The sequence below is a fragment of the Callorhinus ursinus genome, unplaced genomic scaffold (genome assembly GCF_003265705.2).
Source record: "Callorhinus ursinus isolate GAN/ISIS: 27379988/994484 unplaced genomic scaffold, GSC_fseal_2.0 scaffold59, whole genome shotgun sequence".
In the NCBI taxonomy this organism is placed as follows: Eukaryota; Metazoa; Chordata; class Mammalia; order Carnivora; family Otariidae; genus Callorhinus; species Callorhinus ursinus.
Genome location: NW_027397121.1, coordinates 4,167,647 through 4,187,021, shown reverse-complemented (window position 1 = coordinate 4,187,021; position 19,375 = coordinate 4,167,647). Strand labels below are relative to the sequence as shown.

At 47.6% G+C, this 19,375-nt stretch overlaps 1 protein-coding gene across 2 annotated transcripts in view; it reads left to right on the top strand.

The window, feature by feature from the left end:
• The first annotated feature begins 482 nt into the window (after positions 1-482).
• The window catches only part of RAB44 (RAB44, member RAS oncogene family), a 34,984-nt gene continuing 16,091 nt past the window's right edge, over positions 483-19,375 (top strand). For both annotated transcript variants that reach the window (XM_025862403.2, XM_073884766.1), the window contains exons 1-6: positions 483-620; positions 5,526-5,743; positions 15,653-15,764; positions 16,748-16,922; positions 18,234-18,380; positions 19,055-19,145. In XM_025862403.2, coding sequence (XP_025718188.2) covers positions 5,537-5,743; positions 15,653-15,764; positions 16,748-16,922; positions 18,234-18,380; positions 19,055-19,145 — 732 coding nt within the window. In that variant the 5' untranslated portion in view covers positions 483-620; positions 5,526-5,536. The remainder of the gene's footprint in view (positions 621-5,525; positions 5,744-15,652; positions 15,765-16,747; positions 16,923-18,233; positions 18,381-19,054; positions 19,146-19,375) is intronic.

The window sequence follows — 19,375 nt, the reverse complement described above, 5'->3', positions numbered from 1 at the left end:
ATATTCGGGCGCGGGTACCACACTCTTCTGGTGGTTGTGCCTCTATAGTATATTTTGGTATTAAGTTAGACTATTGTCTAAAAGATGATTTGGATGTAGGCCTGCCCTGGTTTTCCTCACCGTCTGAGGTTGAGGACCTGAGGGAAGGCACGGTGTGCAGTTACCCCAGGATGGTCCATATACCCAGCTTTAGCCATAACCGTGCCTATCAACACTCTGGCCGGGATAAGACAGAGCATCATGCTGGCAACCAGAGCCTAGGGTCCAAGTTCTGGTTTTGCCACTGAAAGCTGAGTGACCTTGACCAGCCCATCTTACCCTTCAGAGCCTCTGCTTGCAAGGGCCTCCCTCCCATTTCTAGCAGTCTCCAGTTCTAAGAGTCTAGGGTGAGGGGCCTGGGGAGTACCAGGCAAGATTATGAAAGGACACCCAGTGTTCACTTCTACAGGAAGTCCCATAGATAACACAGAAGATTGGCTTGCTGGGGAACGGAAAGAGTGATTAAGCAAGAGACAAGACTGTTAACAGTTCCAGAGCTCGTGGGCTCCTGGGGGCAGCGGTTGCCTCATCACCAGGTCCAGGAGGCCAGGACTGTGTGCACGACGGGGAGCCTTTGAGAGGTGGGAGCCACCTGGAGTTGCAATGCTTCTTTTCTTTGGAGGGGGTGAGGATGGGAGAAGGAGCAGTCTGGGTCTCCATCTGGCTCTTATGACAAGGGTACAAAGGTCTGAGGCCTCTTTTTTCGAGAGTTTGGAGCTCCCTGCATGGTCTCATGAGGGCACTTGGGCAGGGGACTGGACTAGATTGCCTACCTTAAGTGGCCGTGTGACCTTGGGCAAGTTACCTGGCTTCTCAGAGCCTTGGTTTTTCTATCGAGTCGGTGAGGGGAAGAGAGGGTAACTAGACTAGAGCGAGGCACTGGGTGGTCTCTCAGACCCACCAATTTGGACAATTTGGGTTCAGTGATCATCGCTATTACTTGCAGTTATTGAAGTAAGTGGAGTGAGGAGCAGGCCCAGTTCCTTGCCCCTTTGGTGAGAATGAAGGAAATGGGGGAGACCCCAGCATAGCTGCCCCCTACCCCATTTTTCTTATGTGGCTCTCCACTCCTTCCCTGACCCAAAGCCTGTGGTGTCTGCTCCCCTAGCCCAATCCCACAGTGGGGACCTGATTCCTACAGTTGCCTGGGAGTAAGATCCATTTGCTCTCAAGTTTGGCTTCCAACTTTGTATGATTTCTTGGGTGAGGAATGTGGGGAGACGTGGGAGGTCTGAGGGTGCGGATGTGTGTTCCTGGTCACGAGGGGCTTCTGACTGTTCAGGGCGTGAGGCCGCCATGATCCAGGGAGGGGAATGTGGCAGAGGAGGGAGGGGTGCCCCGCCGGCTGACCCCGAGGGGTGTTGTCATGAGTGACTCTGAGTGGGCAGGGACCTCCGTACATGCGAACGACCTGTGAAGAATGTCCTGTCAGACCCTTGAGGGAGTGGTCGGGGGTGGGAGCCGGCTGACGAGGGCGTGTGTGTGTGTGTCTGTGTGTGTGTGTGTGTGTGAGCACCCATGTACACGCACGTGAGGAGTGACTGAGGATGTCCCCACTATCTCTGGGTTGTCATGCTTGGCCGTGAAAGGGGTGCAGACTATTTTTAGGGTGTGCTATAAGGCCATGAGGGGGAGTCTGCCATCCCCAACGGATGGTGTTTATACTCTGAGGCAGTGCTCATGGTAGGGCTCTGGCTGCCTTTTCACCCCAGGCCTCCTGAGCGGCCTCCAGGGAGGGAAGGACTGATCACTGAGGCTGTGGCAGGGCGGGAGCTGCTGAGGTGTCCAGAGGATGCTCCCTCCTTCCTTCCTCCCTCCCTCCCTTTCTTCCTTCCTTCCTTTTAGAGAGAGAGAGAGAGAGAGAGAGTGAGCAGGGGAGGAGCTGGGGGGCAGAGAGAGATAATATCAAGCAGACTCCCCGCTGAGCGCAGAGCCTGACGATCTCCCGACCCTGAGATCATGACCTGAGCCGAAACCAAGAGCTGAACCCTTAACTGAATGAGCCATCCAGGCGCCCCAGAAAGTGCTCCTTTCTTATGAAACGCCAGGGGACTGTTGGAAATGGGCCGTGGAGGTGCAACCCGACCAGGAACTCCCTGAAAGGCATGTCAAAAACATCCCATATCCTGGGATATGGCCACAGGGAATGTACTTTTGGATTCTAATTTCCTTTACTTGTGGGAGCCTGGCAGATTTAATATGTGGCACCCATATCATTATAAACTCTTCTCCCAGGGCTTCAGTTCTAGAAGCTTCTGCACTGAGAATCTTATCTTGCTGCCTCTTGTATGTTATCTTCAACGGAAGTACATGTGCAGCTTGAGTTTCCAAGTCCTTTTTTTTTTAAAGATTTTATTTATTTATTTGACAGAGAGAGGGAGAGCACAAGCAGGGGGAGGGCCAGAGGAAAAGGGAGAAGCAGGTTCCCCACTCAGCGGGGAGCCCCATGTGGGGCTCAATCCCAGGACCCTGGGACCATGACCTGAGCTGAAGGCAGACGCTTCACTGACTGAGCCACCCAGGCGCCCTGAGTTTCCAAGTCTTACACTGATAAGCAAAGCTCTCCCACTTCGCCCTGCTCCAGAAGCCTTTGTCCCACACATGCTCTGTCTGGCATTCCACACAGGGGCCTTCAGCTACCAAGGAGGTACCTCTCCAGGAAGTGGTCTTGGGGCACGGCTTGGGCAGGCCTCTGTATCTCAGAGCCTCCCTCGGTTTCCTCACAGGTCCAGTGGGAGGAAATAGTATCTGTACAGTACTCAGTTTTGCTGAGGCTCCAATGGAATTTCGCGCCCCCTCCACCCCCTGCCATGTGATCACCACCATTGTCAATGCCACTTTTATCCAGCAGCCACTGTGGGCTGGGCATATCTGTAGGTGCTTCATGTGTCTTATATAGTCAACAAGGGTTTGCAGAACGCCAACTGTATGCAGGGCACTGTTTTAGGCATTTGGTAATTAGAGCAGTAAACGGAAGAGTATACTTTCAACTCACGTGAAGCTTACATTTCAGTAAGAAGAGGTGGAAAATTTACCAGCTAAATAAAACACTATCCTGAGAACATGACACATGCTCAGAGAAAGCAAAGCCAGAAAGGGAGGTGGGCCATACTGGGAATGGGAGGTGGTGTTTCAACTTGAATGATCAGGTCCAATCCTCACAGCAACCCTCTGGGGTAGATACCAGTCCCACGTTCCAGTAAGGAAGCTGAGATGCGGGAACGTTAAGTGACTTGCCCAAGGTCACACAGCTTGCAAGCGGCAGGCCTGGGAGAGGCAGAGGTCTGTCTGACTCAGAGCACTGTGACTGGAAGTCACTTCCTCTCTTGGGCCTCCTTTGCCACATCTCTGAATCAAGATGGTGCGATGGACTGTCTGGAAGAAGGCACACCTCTTCCTAATTCACCTAATGGAACCAGTGCCTCGTGGCAGGAGGGCTTACCACTGCGCCAGCATTCAGCTGGTTCTCAGTAAATGCTTGTCAATCTAGCGCACGCTAGATCTTGGGAACAGTTTGGGCAGAAGAATGTCTTCTTGGCCGAGGTATACTGTACTGCTAACTGTTCTTTGAGGGGTTAAAACCCTGATTTGTAGCGTTTGCGGGCTCACGTGGTGTAAATAGTCCCACGGTGGCTGATCCCAAGCCACTGGGCTAGGAAGAAATGTGCACAATTGGCTTTTGCAAAGCCCTTCAGATCTGGCTCTGCAGTTTTCATCTATGATCTTAAAACTGCATCTGTGGGGCGCCTGGGTGGCTCAGTCGTTAAGCATCTGCCTTTGGCTCAGCTCATGGTCCCAGGGTCCTGGGATTGAGTCCCACATCGGGCTCTCTGCTCAGCAGGGAGCCTGCTTCTCCCTCTCCCTCTTACCCCCACCCCTTTGCTCGTGCTCTCGCTCTGTCATAAATAAATACATCAATCAATCAATCAATCAATCAAATCTTAAAAAAAAACCTGCATCTGAAACAGACTTGGAAGGCCCCAAGAGAGAGACCAAGAGACAGCAAGATGTAGAGAAACAGATGGAGTGATAAAGCACACAGGAAGAAAGAGAGAGAAAGACTGGCAGAGAGAGAGAGACTCAACCTCACTTTAAAGTCTGGGGATCTCTGCAGGCTGAGGAATTGCTTTATTCAAATCCTATGCAGCCTATGCCAGAGAACTGGCCTGAAGGGAGGCTGGACCGGTGGTGCCAGAGCCCTTGAAGAAGCCCATCATCTCTCCACTCAGCCTGTCTGTGACCTTTAATCTCAGCGGAGAAAGCTCAGAGGGGTCTTCTTGTTCCGGCTGTCTCATGCTGCACGTGTTCCTTTGTGCATGTTGTTCACTGCTTCTAAATCCTACCTGCCTTCTTTAGAGCTTGGCTCCAGTCCTATGGCCTGCAGGAAACTGCCTGCCCGGGTGCACATCAGGCCCCTCCCACCGCATACAGTTGTATATACCCCATGCTTATTCCCCCCAGGGCAGGCCCAGACTGTACGCCTTCCAGACTCCAGCCTCCCTTCGTTCTGTCCTTGGGGTCACACCTAGATAAATCCTTATCCGTCAGAATCCTCATCAATTGACTGACCTAAGACTTTCTGTGAGAGTTGGGAGGACTCCAGTTTGTCAAGTGGACAACCCTTACGTGAGCACCTACTGTGTGTCAAGGAGCGGGGAGCAATGTGGACCAAGGTGCACAGTGACATCCGTAGGGGGAGCCCAGAGCATCATGGGGCCACAGCCTAGGGGGCACTGAACCCTGCTTGAAGCGTGGGGATGGTTGCAGGGAAGGCTTCTTGGAGGACGCAGCCTCGAAGGTGAGGGAGGAAGAATAATCAGCTAAGTGGGGGATAAGAGAGTCGGGGGAGTTGGGACAAAGGGAGCAAGGTGGGAGAGGATCTGATATTCCAGGCATGGAAATGGTTCAGCAGGCTTGACAGACTGACGGTGTGGGAGGGAGAGGGCTGAAGCAGGTGCAAGGCCATAAGAGCTACTGATTCCCTGGTGCGTGTGTCCAAGGAGCAGTGAGATGGTGTTGAGAAAAAAAAGACTGAAGATTAGGTGAGACAGAGGAAGGAGGCAATGGTGGAGGGATCCCTCAAGGTGAGATGCGAGGGAATGAGCTGGAGGAGTGGCAAGAGACAGCTCAGACGGCAAGAACCTGGACAACCCTGTGTCCCCACCCCCACCTCAAAACAGAACCGATCCTGCACGGGGCTCTCTTATAGAACGGCCAGAGAAGACTTTTGACAAGCAAAATCTAAAAGAGATGAGGGCACACGGATAACTCGAGGGAAAAGCATTCCAGGCAGAAGGAACAGAAAGGGCAAAGGCCTCATGCTGGAGGCCAGGGGGTGGGGGAGGGTCACGAGGTCCGAGAGGACAGCTGGCGTCCAATCAGCTTCATCAGCCGTGGTGTGTTTTCTCCAGGAGCCACGGGAGGGTTTTCAGCAGAGTGACTGGGTGCTGCAGCCCGGTACCACCTCACCATTCCTCTGTCCCCAGGCCAAAGCAGCATGGAGAGTGGACAGAGAGTGCCCCGGAAAGGCCGCAGGCTGGGCTCCAGCCGCCGGCGGCAGATGCGAGAACCAGCTGACGGCCAGGATGCCCCTGTGGCCCCAGAGCCAGAGTCCTTGTCCTCCCCGGAGGCTGCAGAGCTGCAGCGCTTTTTCCAGGACTGTGGGGCCAAGGAGAGGGGCTTCGTCACCCGCGAGGACCTGGCGGTGAGTCCAAGCCCCTAGCTCATCCCCCGAATCCCTTTTCTGGAGCCTCCTGAGACTTCCTATCCCATAAAGCAGGGCAGGCCTGCTCTTTCCCCTTTCTCCCATCCAAAATTTGCTCTCAGAGAGGAACTCGCATGCACCGTTGGTGGGAATGCACGTGGCGTGGCTGCTGTGGCAAACGGTATGGAGTTTCCTCAAAAAATTTGAAATGGAAATATCATGCAATCCAATAATTCCACTACTGGGTATTTACCCCAAGAAAACAAAAACACTAACTCAAAAAGATATATGCAGCCCTATGTTCATTGCTGCGTTATTTATTATAGCCAAGAAATGGAAGCAACCTAGTGTCTGTTGATATTGACTGAATGAATGAATAAGGAAGATGTGGCTTATATACGCAATGGAATATTACTCAGCCACAGAAAAGAATGAGTCTTCTCATCTGTGACAACATGGATGGACCTAGAGGGTATTATGCTGTGTGAAATAAGTCAGACAGAGAAAGACAGTTCTGTATGATTTCACTTAGATGCAGAATCAAAAAACAAAACAACCAAACAAACAAAAAGCAGAAACAGACCCATAAATATAGAGAGCAAACTGGTGGGTTGCCAGAGAGGAAGTGAGTGGAAGGGCAGGTGGAATGGGTGAAGGGAAGTGGGGGTACAGGCTTCTGGCTATGGAATGAGTAAGTCATGGAGATGAAAGGTACAGTACAAGGAATATAGTCAAGGGTATTGTAATAGTGTTGTATGGTGGTACCTACCCTTGGGAGTGCAATGTAACGTATAGACTTGTCAAATCACTATGTTGTACACCTGGAACTAATGTAACATTGTGTGTCAACGATACTTCAATTAAAAATCAATTAACTAGGGGTGCCTGGGTGGCTCAGTTGGTTAGGCGTCCGACTCTTGGTTTCAGCTCAGGTCATGACCTCAGGTTCTGAGATTGAGCCCCACGTCCAGCTCTGTGCTGAGCATGGAGCCTGCTTAAAATTCTCTCTCCCTCTCTCTCTCTGTTCCCCTCCCCCATTCTCTCTCCCTCTCTAAAAAACCCCCAGTTAGTTAATTAAACAAAATATAAAGATCAGTAGCCAAAAAGCATAGTTTACATACAAGTGTTTGTATGCAAAGAAATGTTCTCTGTGTTAAATGAGAAGCACACATGTTTTCTGAGGCAAATAAATAAATATAATAAAATTTGCCCTCAGAAAAGGTGAAGAATTTGTTTATACTAGTGTGTAAATGGCTAATAAGGTGTTATGTGTTCCACTCTTTCAGAAACATTTGCATTTTAACAAAGGAAAGGACTTTAAGCCAAAGATGGAACTTGCAAGTGATACAATTCTAGGCCCATGGAGCAGGGAAGTTTATCCTGGGGAGCAGTCAGAGTCCTGGAAATCAAACCATGTCAATGACTAGAAACGTCAATAACTAGAAACGTCGATGACACATAAGATCAGCCATGGTTGTGTGTTCCAGTAAGGAGTCTTGGGCTCTGGCCCAGACCAACACTGACCAGTTTTTCTTTGGCTTTTCCTCATTCTCTGCAAAGGGGTCTATGTGGGTTGCTGAAGTCTCCCTGGGACAACTGTCTCCTCCGGACACTGCTCCATGCTCCAGACTTTGTTCTGCCCCCAACAAAACTGACCTTTCCTGTGGTCTGTCCTCAGGGCCACAACAAGGTACCAATGGCCGAAGTTGAAATAGAATTTTCAGGGGTGCCTGACTGACTCAGTCAGTGGAGCGTGTGACTCTTGATCTCAGGGGTGGTGAGTTCAAGTCCCACGTTGGGCATAGAGATCATTTATAAATAAATAAATAAATAAATAAATAAATAAATAAGAATGATTTTCTCAGAGGGGCCTTCACCAACTCCCTCAATATGTGTGTATATATATCCCTCAATATATATATTTTATGTATATATATATAAATTTTTCATTTTTTTAAAGATTTTATTTATTGTTAGAGAGAGAGCACAAGCAGGGGGAGCGGCAGGCAGAGGGAGAAGCAGGCTTCCGCAGAGCAGGGAGCCCGATGCGGGGCTCGCTGGGATCATGACCTGAGCCAAAGGCAGACGCTTAACTGACTGAGCCACCCAGGCATCCCTATGTATAATTTTCAAAAGGGTAAAAACGTAAATATAAAATCAAGTAAATATAAAATCAACACTTATCAAAGGCCTTATAATTAATTATTATTACTAATTAATGAAGGAACCAGTAAGATGTCACAACTGGCTCAAAAGCATGTGAGAAGCTAGGATACAGTATTTGAAGGCAATCTGACAAGAGAGTGTTAAGATAAGATTGCTGAGTTCAATTTTTAAAATGGCTGATGTCCAACAGGCCGTAAATCTTTGGGGTTATCTGTTGTACTAGACAAAAATTATTTTCATCTCTCCCGGGCAAAAATCTGCAAGTTAACAAGTAACTTCAGCAAGTCTGGGACTTTTAATTAAAGATAAACAATGAGATGGACTGGGTGCATTCCTCTAGTCTAGACAATGCTTGAAAGGACATGCTCTCTACCTTTTGGCCCGGTTTCCAGGTTTCCAATTATTCAGATAATTTTCTGTGATGATAAATAATCTCCCAAGTATATTCCTGATATAAAAAAGCCTATTCTCATTCCACCTATTTCCATCCACGCAGCAAGGGTGTAAATGAAACGTGGGCATCCTTGAGCTTGCTCTGCAAATCTAGACTTTGAAAACATGAAGCCATTTTAGCTTCTGTCCAGAAGTTTTCATACAGAATCTTAGATTTCAAACCTCCGTTATTTGCTCTTCTACCCAGAATGAATGTCTGTCCCAGTTTGTCTGGGACTGGAAGGATGCCTGGGATGTGGCACTTCCAGTGTTAACACTGGGAACATCTCGGGCTAACTGGGTCAAGCTGGCCGCCCTATTTCTTCTCTCTTCAGGCCAGGAAACTAAACCCAAGACTCTCTCTTCACCAGCTTTCACCTGTAGCCCCTATAAATGCAAGGGGTTTCCTTTCTTCTTGAGAGTCCCAATTTTTCTAAGGTCCCTCTCCTGCCCAGAAGCGGCCTTCCTTATCAACTGGTTCCAGGCCAGGTCGCAGACACTGGGGCCATGGCTGTTCCTTACAGTAGACTTGTCACATCTGATTAGTGAGAATCATTCTCCAACATGACCCTCTGGTTACATAATGATTCATCCAACTATATCCCAGCAAAAAAGGAGGACAGATTCTCACTGAATCTGTGTCAATCATTATATCACCAGGGGAAGTCAGGAGGTCCAGTAAAAGTGTCAGTCTCTGAATCAGGGGGGCGTCAGTGAGATTCAGATAACATTTATAGTGTTTGACTTCAGTTTACAGAAGCAGTAATCCACTAAACCGAAGGTTAGACAGGGCGCAAGAAGACAGAAACAACTTCCTCATTAGATCCATAAAGATAGAACAATAAAAAATAATACCAATTATATTCCCAACAAATAACCACAATTCCTGTTCTGCTGGATCTTGAGTGAGCTGGCTGCTTCTGAACTCAAGAGTCCTGGAAATTGTCAGTCTGCCAGCTTTGGCTGAAGGTCCGCAAACGTTCAGCTCGGAAACCTAGTATCCAGGGGAAGCATCCGTAGCTCATAGAACCGGGCCCAGTCCTTTTCCACAAGATGTTGGGTCTGTCCTTGGTGGCCCGCAGCTCTTAACTGAGACTTCAGGCCAGGGTAGGAAAGAAGGAACGTTTTTGCTAATGAGACTGAAAAGCTGTGGTTATTTATTACGTAACTAATAATATCAGAGTGGAAGAGAGTAAAGTTTTCTGTTGGGATACAGCACATAACTATTTCGTAGGGTTTGATCAGTGTTTCCCCTGAAGATAAGCACGTATCATGGATCAGCAAATGCACTGAGCAGTCTCCAGGGCCTTCCCATAAAGCATGCAATTTCTGAAATATTTACATGAATCGCATTTTACCTATAGAAACTTGCCTAGGAAAGCCTGAACATCTCTTCTGAGTTGACGGTTCTTCCCATGATGTTTTTTTTTTTAACCCAAACCATATATATCATACACATTTATACATATGTAACTATATATAGATAGATAGATAGATAGATAGATAGATAGATATACATGCTTCTTAAAAAATTTAACTTCCACTCTCCTAACCCAAGCCTATCAGATTTTGTTACAGGCTAAATCCTCAGTTTTTATTTTCATCTACATGCAACAAATATTCCAAGATTTCTCTTTATTGACAATAATCAACTCATTATCTTTTAGGAGCGGGTATTAAACATAACTGTGTTAATTAATCCTTTTATCATATTAATCAATCTTAATGAACTTTTAAAATACTTCATAAGTTATCTATATTGCCCAAAAGAACATTTGTATTTCAAATCAAGGATTTGAAGAATTTCCTTATGATTTTTGAAAATTATTTTTTCACATATTTTTTATTGCATCATAATTGACATTATATTCGTTTCAGGTATACAATGTAATGATTTGATATCTGCATGTGTTGCAAAATGATCACCACAATAAGTCTAGTTAATAGCCATCACCATACAGTTACAAAATTCTTTTTCTTGTCATGAGAACTTTCAAGATCTACTCTCCTAGCTACTTTCAAAGATGCAATTCAGTATTATTAACTATTGTCACCATACTGTACATTATATCCCCATGACTTATTCATTTTATAACTGGAAATTGTACTTTTTTTGACACCCCTCCAACCTCTGCCTCAGGCAACCACCAATACGTTCTCTGTATTCATGAGCTCAGTTTTTCGGTTTATTGGTTGGTTGGTTGGTTGGTTGATTTTAGATTCCACATATAAGTGAGCTCATTCAGTATTTATTTATTTATTTATTTTAATTTTTTTATATTAGTAACCATACATTACATCATTAGTTTTTGATGTAGTGTTCCGTGATTCATTGTTTGCGTAAGTATTTATCTTTTTCTGTCTGACATAACTCACTTAACATAGTGACCTCAAGGTCCATCCATGTTGTTGCAAATGGTAAGATTTCATTCTTTTATATGGCTGAATAATGACTCATTATATATATATATGTGTATATATATATATATATATATATATATATATATACACACACACACACACACACACCATATCATATCTTCATCCGTTCATCCATCTATGAACATTTAGGTTCTTTCTATCCCTTAGCTATTATAAATAATGCTGCAATGAAAACATGGCAGTACAGATATCTTTTCGTATTAGTGTTTTTGTTATCTTCGGGTAAATATCTAGAAGTGGGATTGCTGGATCCCTAGGGGAGTTCTATTTTTAATTTTTTTAGCAACAGCCATACTGTTTTCCAGAGTGGCTGCACCACTTTACATTCCCACCAACAGTGCACAAGGGTTCCCTTTTCTCCACATTCTTGCCAACACTTGTTATTTCTTGCCCATTCTGCTCTTATAACAATGGTGAAGTATTTAATAAATACAGAGAAGGATATCCTAAAATGTTATTATTTTTTCCTGAAATTTAGGATCTTATATTGGAAAGGCAAAATCAGAAGAGCTATCAGAGAAGATTTTGGCCACTAGATTCAGATAGGATCAAAGGAGCCTGAGAAATAGTACTTGGTTACCTATTGAATCGAAGTGACAATAAAATAAAATATTTTGAGATAAACACAGAAGAAGGTAGGTAACATGATTACAAGGATATTTAGCTCTTTCATAAGAGAGGTGCCTTAGATTTTTAATTTCTTTTTTTACTTGAAAAGATGATCAAGCCAAAATAAAGTAGAGAAATTTATTCTGTTGACAATATGGAATCATTTATCTGGGCAGTTTACACAGAAGAGAAATAGTAGCTTCTTTTTAACTCTTGCTAAGTGCTCTATGACCAATTTATCATTTTAATAGAGATACAGCTGAATTCTAGTTTTGCATTAATATAACATGTGGCAGTAAAAGTTTCACAACTTTAAAAAAGTATTTATTTTTAAGCCCATTAAAACTGAGCCAAATTTGGCACTTGGCAAAATGTTAACCTATTTCATAGCTTATTTTCAGACTTGGGTCTTATAAATCAAGGCAACTAAAATTCCCTTTCAGCAAACCCTCTACAACTGTCTGTATCCAATTCAGGTTTGCATTTTCATCGCTTTTCATGTTCTGGAACAATCAGACACTTAAGACAAAACCACTTCCTTATTTGGAAAGTCAAAATGTGTCCCATTTTCCTTGCAGACACAGCGGTATCTCTCTGTCCCTGTTGGTCCTAGTATAGTTTCAAACATCCGAAGTGATTGTAACTTTTTTTTTAAATTTTATTTATTTATTTGACAGAGAGAGAGAGACAGTGAAAGAGGGAACACAAGCAGGGGGAGTGGGAGAGGGAGAAGCAGGCTTCCCGCTGAGCAGGGAGCCCGATGCGGGGCTCGATCCTAGGACCCTGGGACCATGATCTGAGCCGAAGGCAGACGCTTAACGACTGAGCCACCCAGGTGCGCATAGTGATTGTTAACTTTTAACCAAAGTAACTAACCTCTATTTCACAGAAATAGCTGGGCTACAAATAAGTGAGCACTGTCTGTGTTATTCAAGCATTTTAGTAGACTTAGCAAAGCTCACAAACAGGTATAACACAACATTTTACAGCCACACATATGCCTTGCAAAAGTTTTTAAAAATTGTCATAAAAGGGGCACCTGGGTGGCTCAGTCGGTTAAGCGTCTGCCTTCGGCTCAGATCATGATCCCAGAGTCCTGGGATCGAGCCCCGCATTGGGCTCCCTACTCAGCGGGGAGTTTGCTTCTCCTTCTCCCTCTGCCCCTCCCCGCCACTCGTGCTCTGCCCCCCAAATAAATAAATAAATAAATAATCTTTTAAAAATTGTCTTAAAATATACATAACATGAAATTTGCCATTTTAAGCATTTTTATGTGTAGAGCTCAGTGGCATTAGGTACATTTCACAATGTTGTACAACCATCACCACCGCCTATTTCCAGATCTTCTTCATCTTCCCCAACTGAAACTCTGTCCCAGTTAAACACTAATTCCCATTCTCCTTTCTCCCCAGCCCCCAGAAACCCCCACTCTCCTTTCTGTCTCTATGAATTTGATCATTCTACGTCCCTCATATAAGTGGGAAAATACATTTGTCTTTCTGTGACCGGCTTCTTTTACTTAGTATGATATCCTTAACGTTCATTCATACTATAGCAGGGGTCAGAATTGCCTTCCTTTTTAAGGCTGAACAATATTCCACTGTATGCATAGACCATATTCTGTCTTTCTGTTCATCCTTCAGTGGACATTTGAGTTGCTTCCATCCTTTGGCTCCTGTGAATAGTGCTGCTATGAAGTGGGGTGTACAAATATCTACTTGAGTCTTGAGTCTCTGCTTTGCCTTGCACAACTACTTAAAGTGGCAAGAATGGGGGCGCCTGAGTGGCTCAGATGGTTAAGCTTTGGACTTTTGGTTTTGGCTCTGGTGATGATCTCAGGGTCAGGAGATCAAGCCCTGGGTCAGACTCAAGGCTCAGTGGGGAGTCTGCTTGGGATTCTTTCTGTCCCTCTCCCCACCCCATCTGCTCTCTCTCTCTCTCAAATAAACAAATAAATCTTAAAAAAAATAAGGTGGCAAGAATGAATTTACTCATTAACATGGCCCAAAGTTATAGCAGCTTTCTTGCATGTAAAAATTAGAAGTAAAAGGATATAAACTTAAAATTATGCTTAACGATCAATGTTTCAGTTTTTCTCAGAAATTGTCCAGGTAGCCAAAAATTATTTATTAATTAATATTAATTCACATTTTTAAAGTTACCTAAGGATCTTGGAACTGCGTAATGAATCAATGTAGTTGAACACAATTTTACATTTTTCTTATCTTAAAGCATTATGTAAGGATAATGTTGGCTTATTTGATCAGTAAGACAAAATCAGAAGTGTAAGAAATTCAGATTAAATAGTTTCTTCACATAAAACAAATCCAGATCTCATAAAAAGTAGAATGTTTAATTGTAGTATAATTAACTATTTATAGTTAATATAAAGCAAAGAAAACACTGATAGCTATTATTTGCATTTTATAAACAAAATTACTAAACCAATCTAATTTATCCAAAGATTTACATTAATTATGTTAACCTGGATCCTTAAAAGTTTTCTGAGCTAGCAATTTCTCATAAAAGGGATTTTTTCTTTTAAAGTTTAGCACATTTAAAACATTAGAAATTCAGTTTCTTTATTTTATGTGATTTGGGGGAACATTAAATTTATATAAGCACTTATTTGTCTCTACAAACGAATCAACACAGAACCCTGTAAGAGACACAGTACTCAAGTCATTAATACCCTCCAGATGTAGAAAAGTATTTCATACTCACAGAAGAGTTAAAGGCTTTTCTGAATTACAGATGTGTAGACACACAGATACACAGACCCAGTGGCTTCGTACCCTCAGTTCCAGGCCACAGGTCAAAAGTAAACACAGACACACAAAACTCACCAGTCCAGATCTCAAAGAGTTGTTCTCCTTCCTAGTGAGCACAAAACGCTTCACCAATTCGGAGTACACATAGAAAAACCACCACCACCACCAACAACAACAAAGATCAGCAAATCAGATTTTCGGTTGCCTCTCAACCAACAGACACTAATTCTCCATCATGCATCCCACAGAGATCACCAATGGCCAGTCCATAAAATGGAATTCCCCATCATTGCTGCCACCAAAAATGAAAACACAGAATCAGCAAGAAAAAAAAAAAAAGACAAACAACAAAATAAACAGCAAACCTAAAGTTCTGTCACACATGGGATTCTCTCCAAGAGCCAAGGGAGGAGGTGCTTGGGTTTCCCAAAGCCCACGAGGGGCCCTTCGTCAGCACCCATGTTACTTGGTTCTGATGGCTGAGTTTACTGGGGTGTCTCCACGAAATGTCCAAAACTCTTTTTTTAAAGATTTAATTTAATTTATTTATTTGACAAAGACAGTGAGAGCCCAAGCAGGGGGAGCGGTAGAAGGAGAGGGAGAGGCGGACTCTCCGCTGAGCAGGGAGCCCGATATGGGACTCGATCCCAGGACCCCGGAATCATGACCTGAGCCGAAGGCAGACACTTAGCCGACTGAGCCACCCAGGCGCCCCTCCAAAACTCTTAAATATAATTTTCAAAAAGATAAAATCATGACCCTTGGGCAAAAATAAAATAAATCCCTCTCAAAGATTTTATTTAGCTCATTAATGAGAGATGCCATGAATGGTTGAAAGAGCATTAAAAAAAATGGATAACAAAAAGTGTTAGAACGAGATGGCTGAGTTAGATTTTTTCAAAGCTGGTTAATGTACAACAGGCCATAAATCTTTGAGGTTATCTGTTCCAGCAGACAAAAATTATTTACATCTCTCCTGGACAAAATCTACAAGTTAATAGGTGACTTCATTTAGTCTGGGACTTCCAGTCTGTCCCAGGGGATGAAATGAAGTACGTTCCTATAGTCCAGAAGATGCTTGGGTAAACTTTGCCCCCGTGGAATGCTGAAAGAGTGTGCTGTCCACCTTTTGGACTTATTCTCAAATTTCAGATAATTTTCTGGGATACCAATAAACACATCCTGGGGAGGATTAGCTACTGTCCTTTATTAGGATCCTAAAGGGATGAGACTCAGAAGAGTTAAGTTCTGGTGTTGGATGGAGGAAGGGGAAAGGTGCAGAGGGAGTTCAGGGCCCTGCTGAGAGAGCCATCTTGGGGGGGTGGTGTCCCGGAGCCTCCAGGGTAGGCCCTGGGTCAGCTTGGGGCTGGGACTCCAAAGCTGGGGAGAGGGGAGGTAGGGGTGTCTGAAGACAAACACCTCTCTTTTTTGGAGGGTGGCCCAGAGTCCTCCCCAGTGGGAACAGTGCCAACTTACCTCTTCCTTGCAGGCGGCCAAGTTCAGCTTCCTGGGCAGTGCGGAGGAGCTGGAGATGATCTTTGACTGGGTGGATGTGGAGCAAAAGGGACGCCTCTCCCTGGAAGAATTCAGCTCTGGGCTCAGTATGTCTGTCCTGGGGGGGTCTCTGGGGACTTGCCGTCCAGCCAGGCATCCCATGTGGCGTGCCCAGTACGGGGAGGCTGGACTGACATGAAAGGCAACAGGGCACCTCCGCAACAGCCCTGAGAGCAGTCCAGGGCATGGATGATGATTATACTGGAGATGGGCATACTAAGCCTGTGTGGGCAGGCAGTTGGTTTAAGACGGGGCTGGGCCTTAAGACTCTAGCCCAGGAGACCCACTCGCTTCCTCGGCTGGGGGGGGGGGCGGGGCTCCTCTTAGCATCCCCCTCCTCCAGGGAGACCTCCAGGCTTACTTTCTGATGCCTCACTTGTCTTCTCCCCAACAAAAGGCTCCCTTGAGCAGGAGGTTAAGCAAGCCCCGCTCTTGAGACCACAGGCTTTGTTTCTGCCTGAGAAAAGTCACATTCTGCCTTTGGTGAAGGGAATTCCAGGCCCCAGGGAGCAGCAGAGGGTGATATTTAGTGGTTGGGGGCTTCCCAGGCCCTTTGCCCTGCTTTGGGGAGGGCCACTCCAAAGTCAGCTTCTCAAGACAGGCCCAAAAGGACCTAAAAAGGCCAAGGTCAGCAGAGCACAATATTCCCACTGATCTTCTCGATGCGGGTTGACCTGCCCGCCCAGGGAGTGGAAGGTGTGATGTCCTTGCCGAGACCCTGCAAAGCACAGCTCAGACTTAAATGTCTGCAAAGCCATCCAGCGTTCTCAGGTCTGCTGAGTCTCCAAAAGTTTGGGGGACAACGGAGAGGGAGGCCAGGAATCTGCATTTACAGCTCATAAAATGGGCAGAATGTCAACCTTGAGTAGATTCCCAAGGACAATATGACGAATGCATGAACGTGACCCTGTATATATGTGACCAACACAGATATAATTATTTCCCCAAGGTCTGGAGCAGGGCCAGATGGGAGATCGGGGGGCTGAGCCCCACCCCACTCTGCGGCCTTTTGTCCTCCTCTGTCCCCCAGAGAACATCTTTGGCTCCAGCTTGAGCACCCGCAGGCTCCACAGAAAGAGGCCACTGTCCTCCAAGAGAGAATCTGCAGCCACCAGCTTCCCAGTGCCAGAGGAGGCTGACCCTGAGGAGAAGGAGGCGTTCCTTGCCTTCCTCCAGCAGCTGGGGGCAGGCCACTTACTTCCGGAGTAAGGCCAGCACTGCGCTGTGGGGGGTGGGGGGGTGGGGGGGTGGGGGAGAGCGGCAGGCAGTGGGGAGGTCAGCGGGGGCGGAGGACTCGCCTGGACACAGTGCCAAGGTGGGAGGCCACCAAGTAGAGCTGGGTGCAAATCCTGGTTTGGCCACGTGTTAGCTGTTGGCCATGGGCAAGTGGCCTAACCTTTGACATCTGTCTTCCAGCCACAGTGCGATCGCAGGGACAGTTATGAGATTAAATGAGCCCGTGTGGAGAGTGTCTTTGTGAGGAGTCCCTCCCACCCCCACCCGCTCTCTCTCTGTCCTGCCCTATATGATTGCTCCGCAGGATTAGCGGGTTGGGGTATCAGCCTCCCAAGGGTACTCATGTTCTTAAAAACACGACTGCCTGAGGGGGCCTTTCCTAACCGAAAAAGACGGTCCCCCAGTGGAGTGGTTCAGATACAACGATGCCCTGGTTTGGGCAGGTTTGGAGGCAGGGAGGGCATTTCCTCCAAACTGTCTCAGGCTCTGGGCTCATGGGGTTCACTCAGGCCCAGAGAAAGGGGGCCGCTGCCTATAAATGCCCCTCTCACACCCCTCCAGGGCCCGCTGGGTCTCTTAGAGCCAGCGAGGGACTCACCCTTGCCTGTGGTACCTACAGGCTCTGTGAGGACAAGCTCTCAGAGAGTGGGGCCGAGTGTCGTAGGGCACGCCGGGCGGGACTTAGGGTACCGGCTGGGGGGCGGGTGTGGTGGGGAACCGGTTACCCCCTTGGCAGCTTGGCCTGGGCTCAGCCGTCTGGCATCTGTCTTCATGACTTAATGAAATCCAGGTGAAAGCAGTATTAATTGAGCGCCAGCCATGTGCAGGCCCCAAGCTGGGGCTGTCACTGGGCATGTCTCATTCTGCAGCGACCTTACCTTACCGGGCAAGTATCCGCCTCCTCATTGTACAAAGAAGCCCAGAGAGGGCATGGGAGTTGCCAAAGGTCACACAGCTACAGAGTGGGAGAAGAGAGAAGGCAGATGGCAGCCCTGGGTCGTCAGGCTCCCAATTCCTCCACCCCACCCCCACCCCCTGCCATAATTCATCACCAAAGCATGGAGAGACAAAGTGCTGTGGGGGTTCAATAAGGGAGAGGGCACATCTGGGAAAGGTTCCTGGAGGAGGTGGCAACTGGAGTTGTACCTTGTAGGGTATAAACAGATTTTTGTGGCCCAGGTGCCCAAGTCTCTTGGAGTGTTGCCTTAAAATGGAGAAGTGGGCCCCCCTGCTTCTGGGTCCCACCTCATACCTCGTGTCTGGCTGTCCCCCTTCCCCAGGCAGGCGGACATCTGGCAGCTGTGGGGGAAGCTGCGGGAGGAGGAGCCCCAGGTGGCAGGCAACCTGGAGGGCTTTCTGGCCAGGATGAGCAGCCGCCTGCAGAAGGCACGGGCTGACAAGGAGGTTCTGGAGCTGACCCTGAGGAAGTGAGTGGGGCCGGGGTTGAGGGGGGGGGGCGGCCACCTGGTGTCTGGCATGGAGTATGCGCTCCTTACATTTTAGCTGAGCATGAGGGGAATTCCCTCAGCTCCAGAAGCCTGGAGGCCAGGGGTCCAGGGCAGGCCTGGGAGCTGGTGGGCGTAGCTGAGCTGGAAGAAGGGATGGCTTAGGGGACCTGTTGAAGAGGACAGAGACGGGCCTCGAGTGGGAGTGGGAATGGCCAGTGCGTCTTGGCACAGGGCCACTGTGGGCCCCACCTCCGGGGGCATTGCTCATGTAGATTACAAAGCATGCGGCGACCCCGGGGTGGGCATGGACAGAGCCTTGCCCGGGGGTCTGGGTTTGGGGGTGGGGAATGGAGACAGCGGGAAGTGGGGACAGGGTGATGGGGCGATTGGGACCTTGGGACGGGGCCACGGGAACCAATATCTTGGTGAGGGTTACAGGAGTCAGCATGATGGGATCAGGATGACCAACGTCAAGGGCGTACGCATGAGGGGCTGTTGTTGGGATGATTGCTCTCAGGGTGACAGGGGTCAGTGACCACTGGCAGAGTGAGGTGAGCAGTGGGATGGACTCCAAACCCAGGCCCAGACCACCCCGCCAGCAGCAGGGTCCCCGGGTGCTCACCTGCTGCCCGGCCCGCCCCCTCCCCTTCCAGGCGGGACTCCGACCACCACCGAGAGGTCCAGCAGCTCTATGAGGAGATGGAGCAGCAGATCCACAGGGAGAAGGAGCAGCTGCAGGCCGAGGTGGCCTCCCCTGGCAGCCCGCCCTTGACTCCGGCCCTGGGCCCCTCTGCTAGCTGAGTCGTGGGTCCGGGCACTGGCCAGTGCGGGACAGCAGGAGGCCGCTGGGGGAAGGCCCTCTCACCCCCTGCCCGGCTGGCATTCCTCAGAGAGACGTGGGGGGAGCGCTGGGCCTCAGCCCCCCCGCCCATCTCGGCCAGGTCTTGCTCTCTGGGCCTCCATCTTGGTGCCAC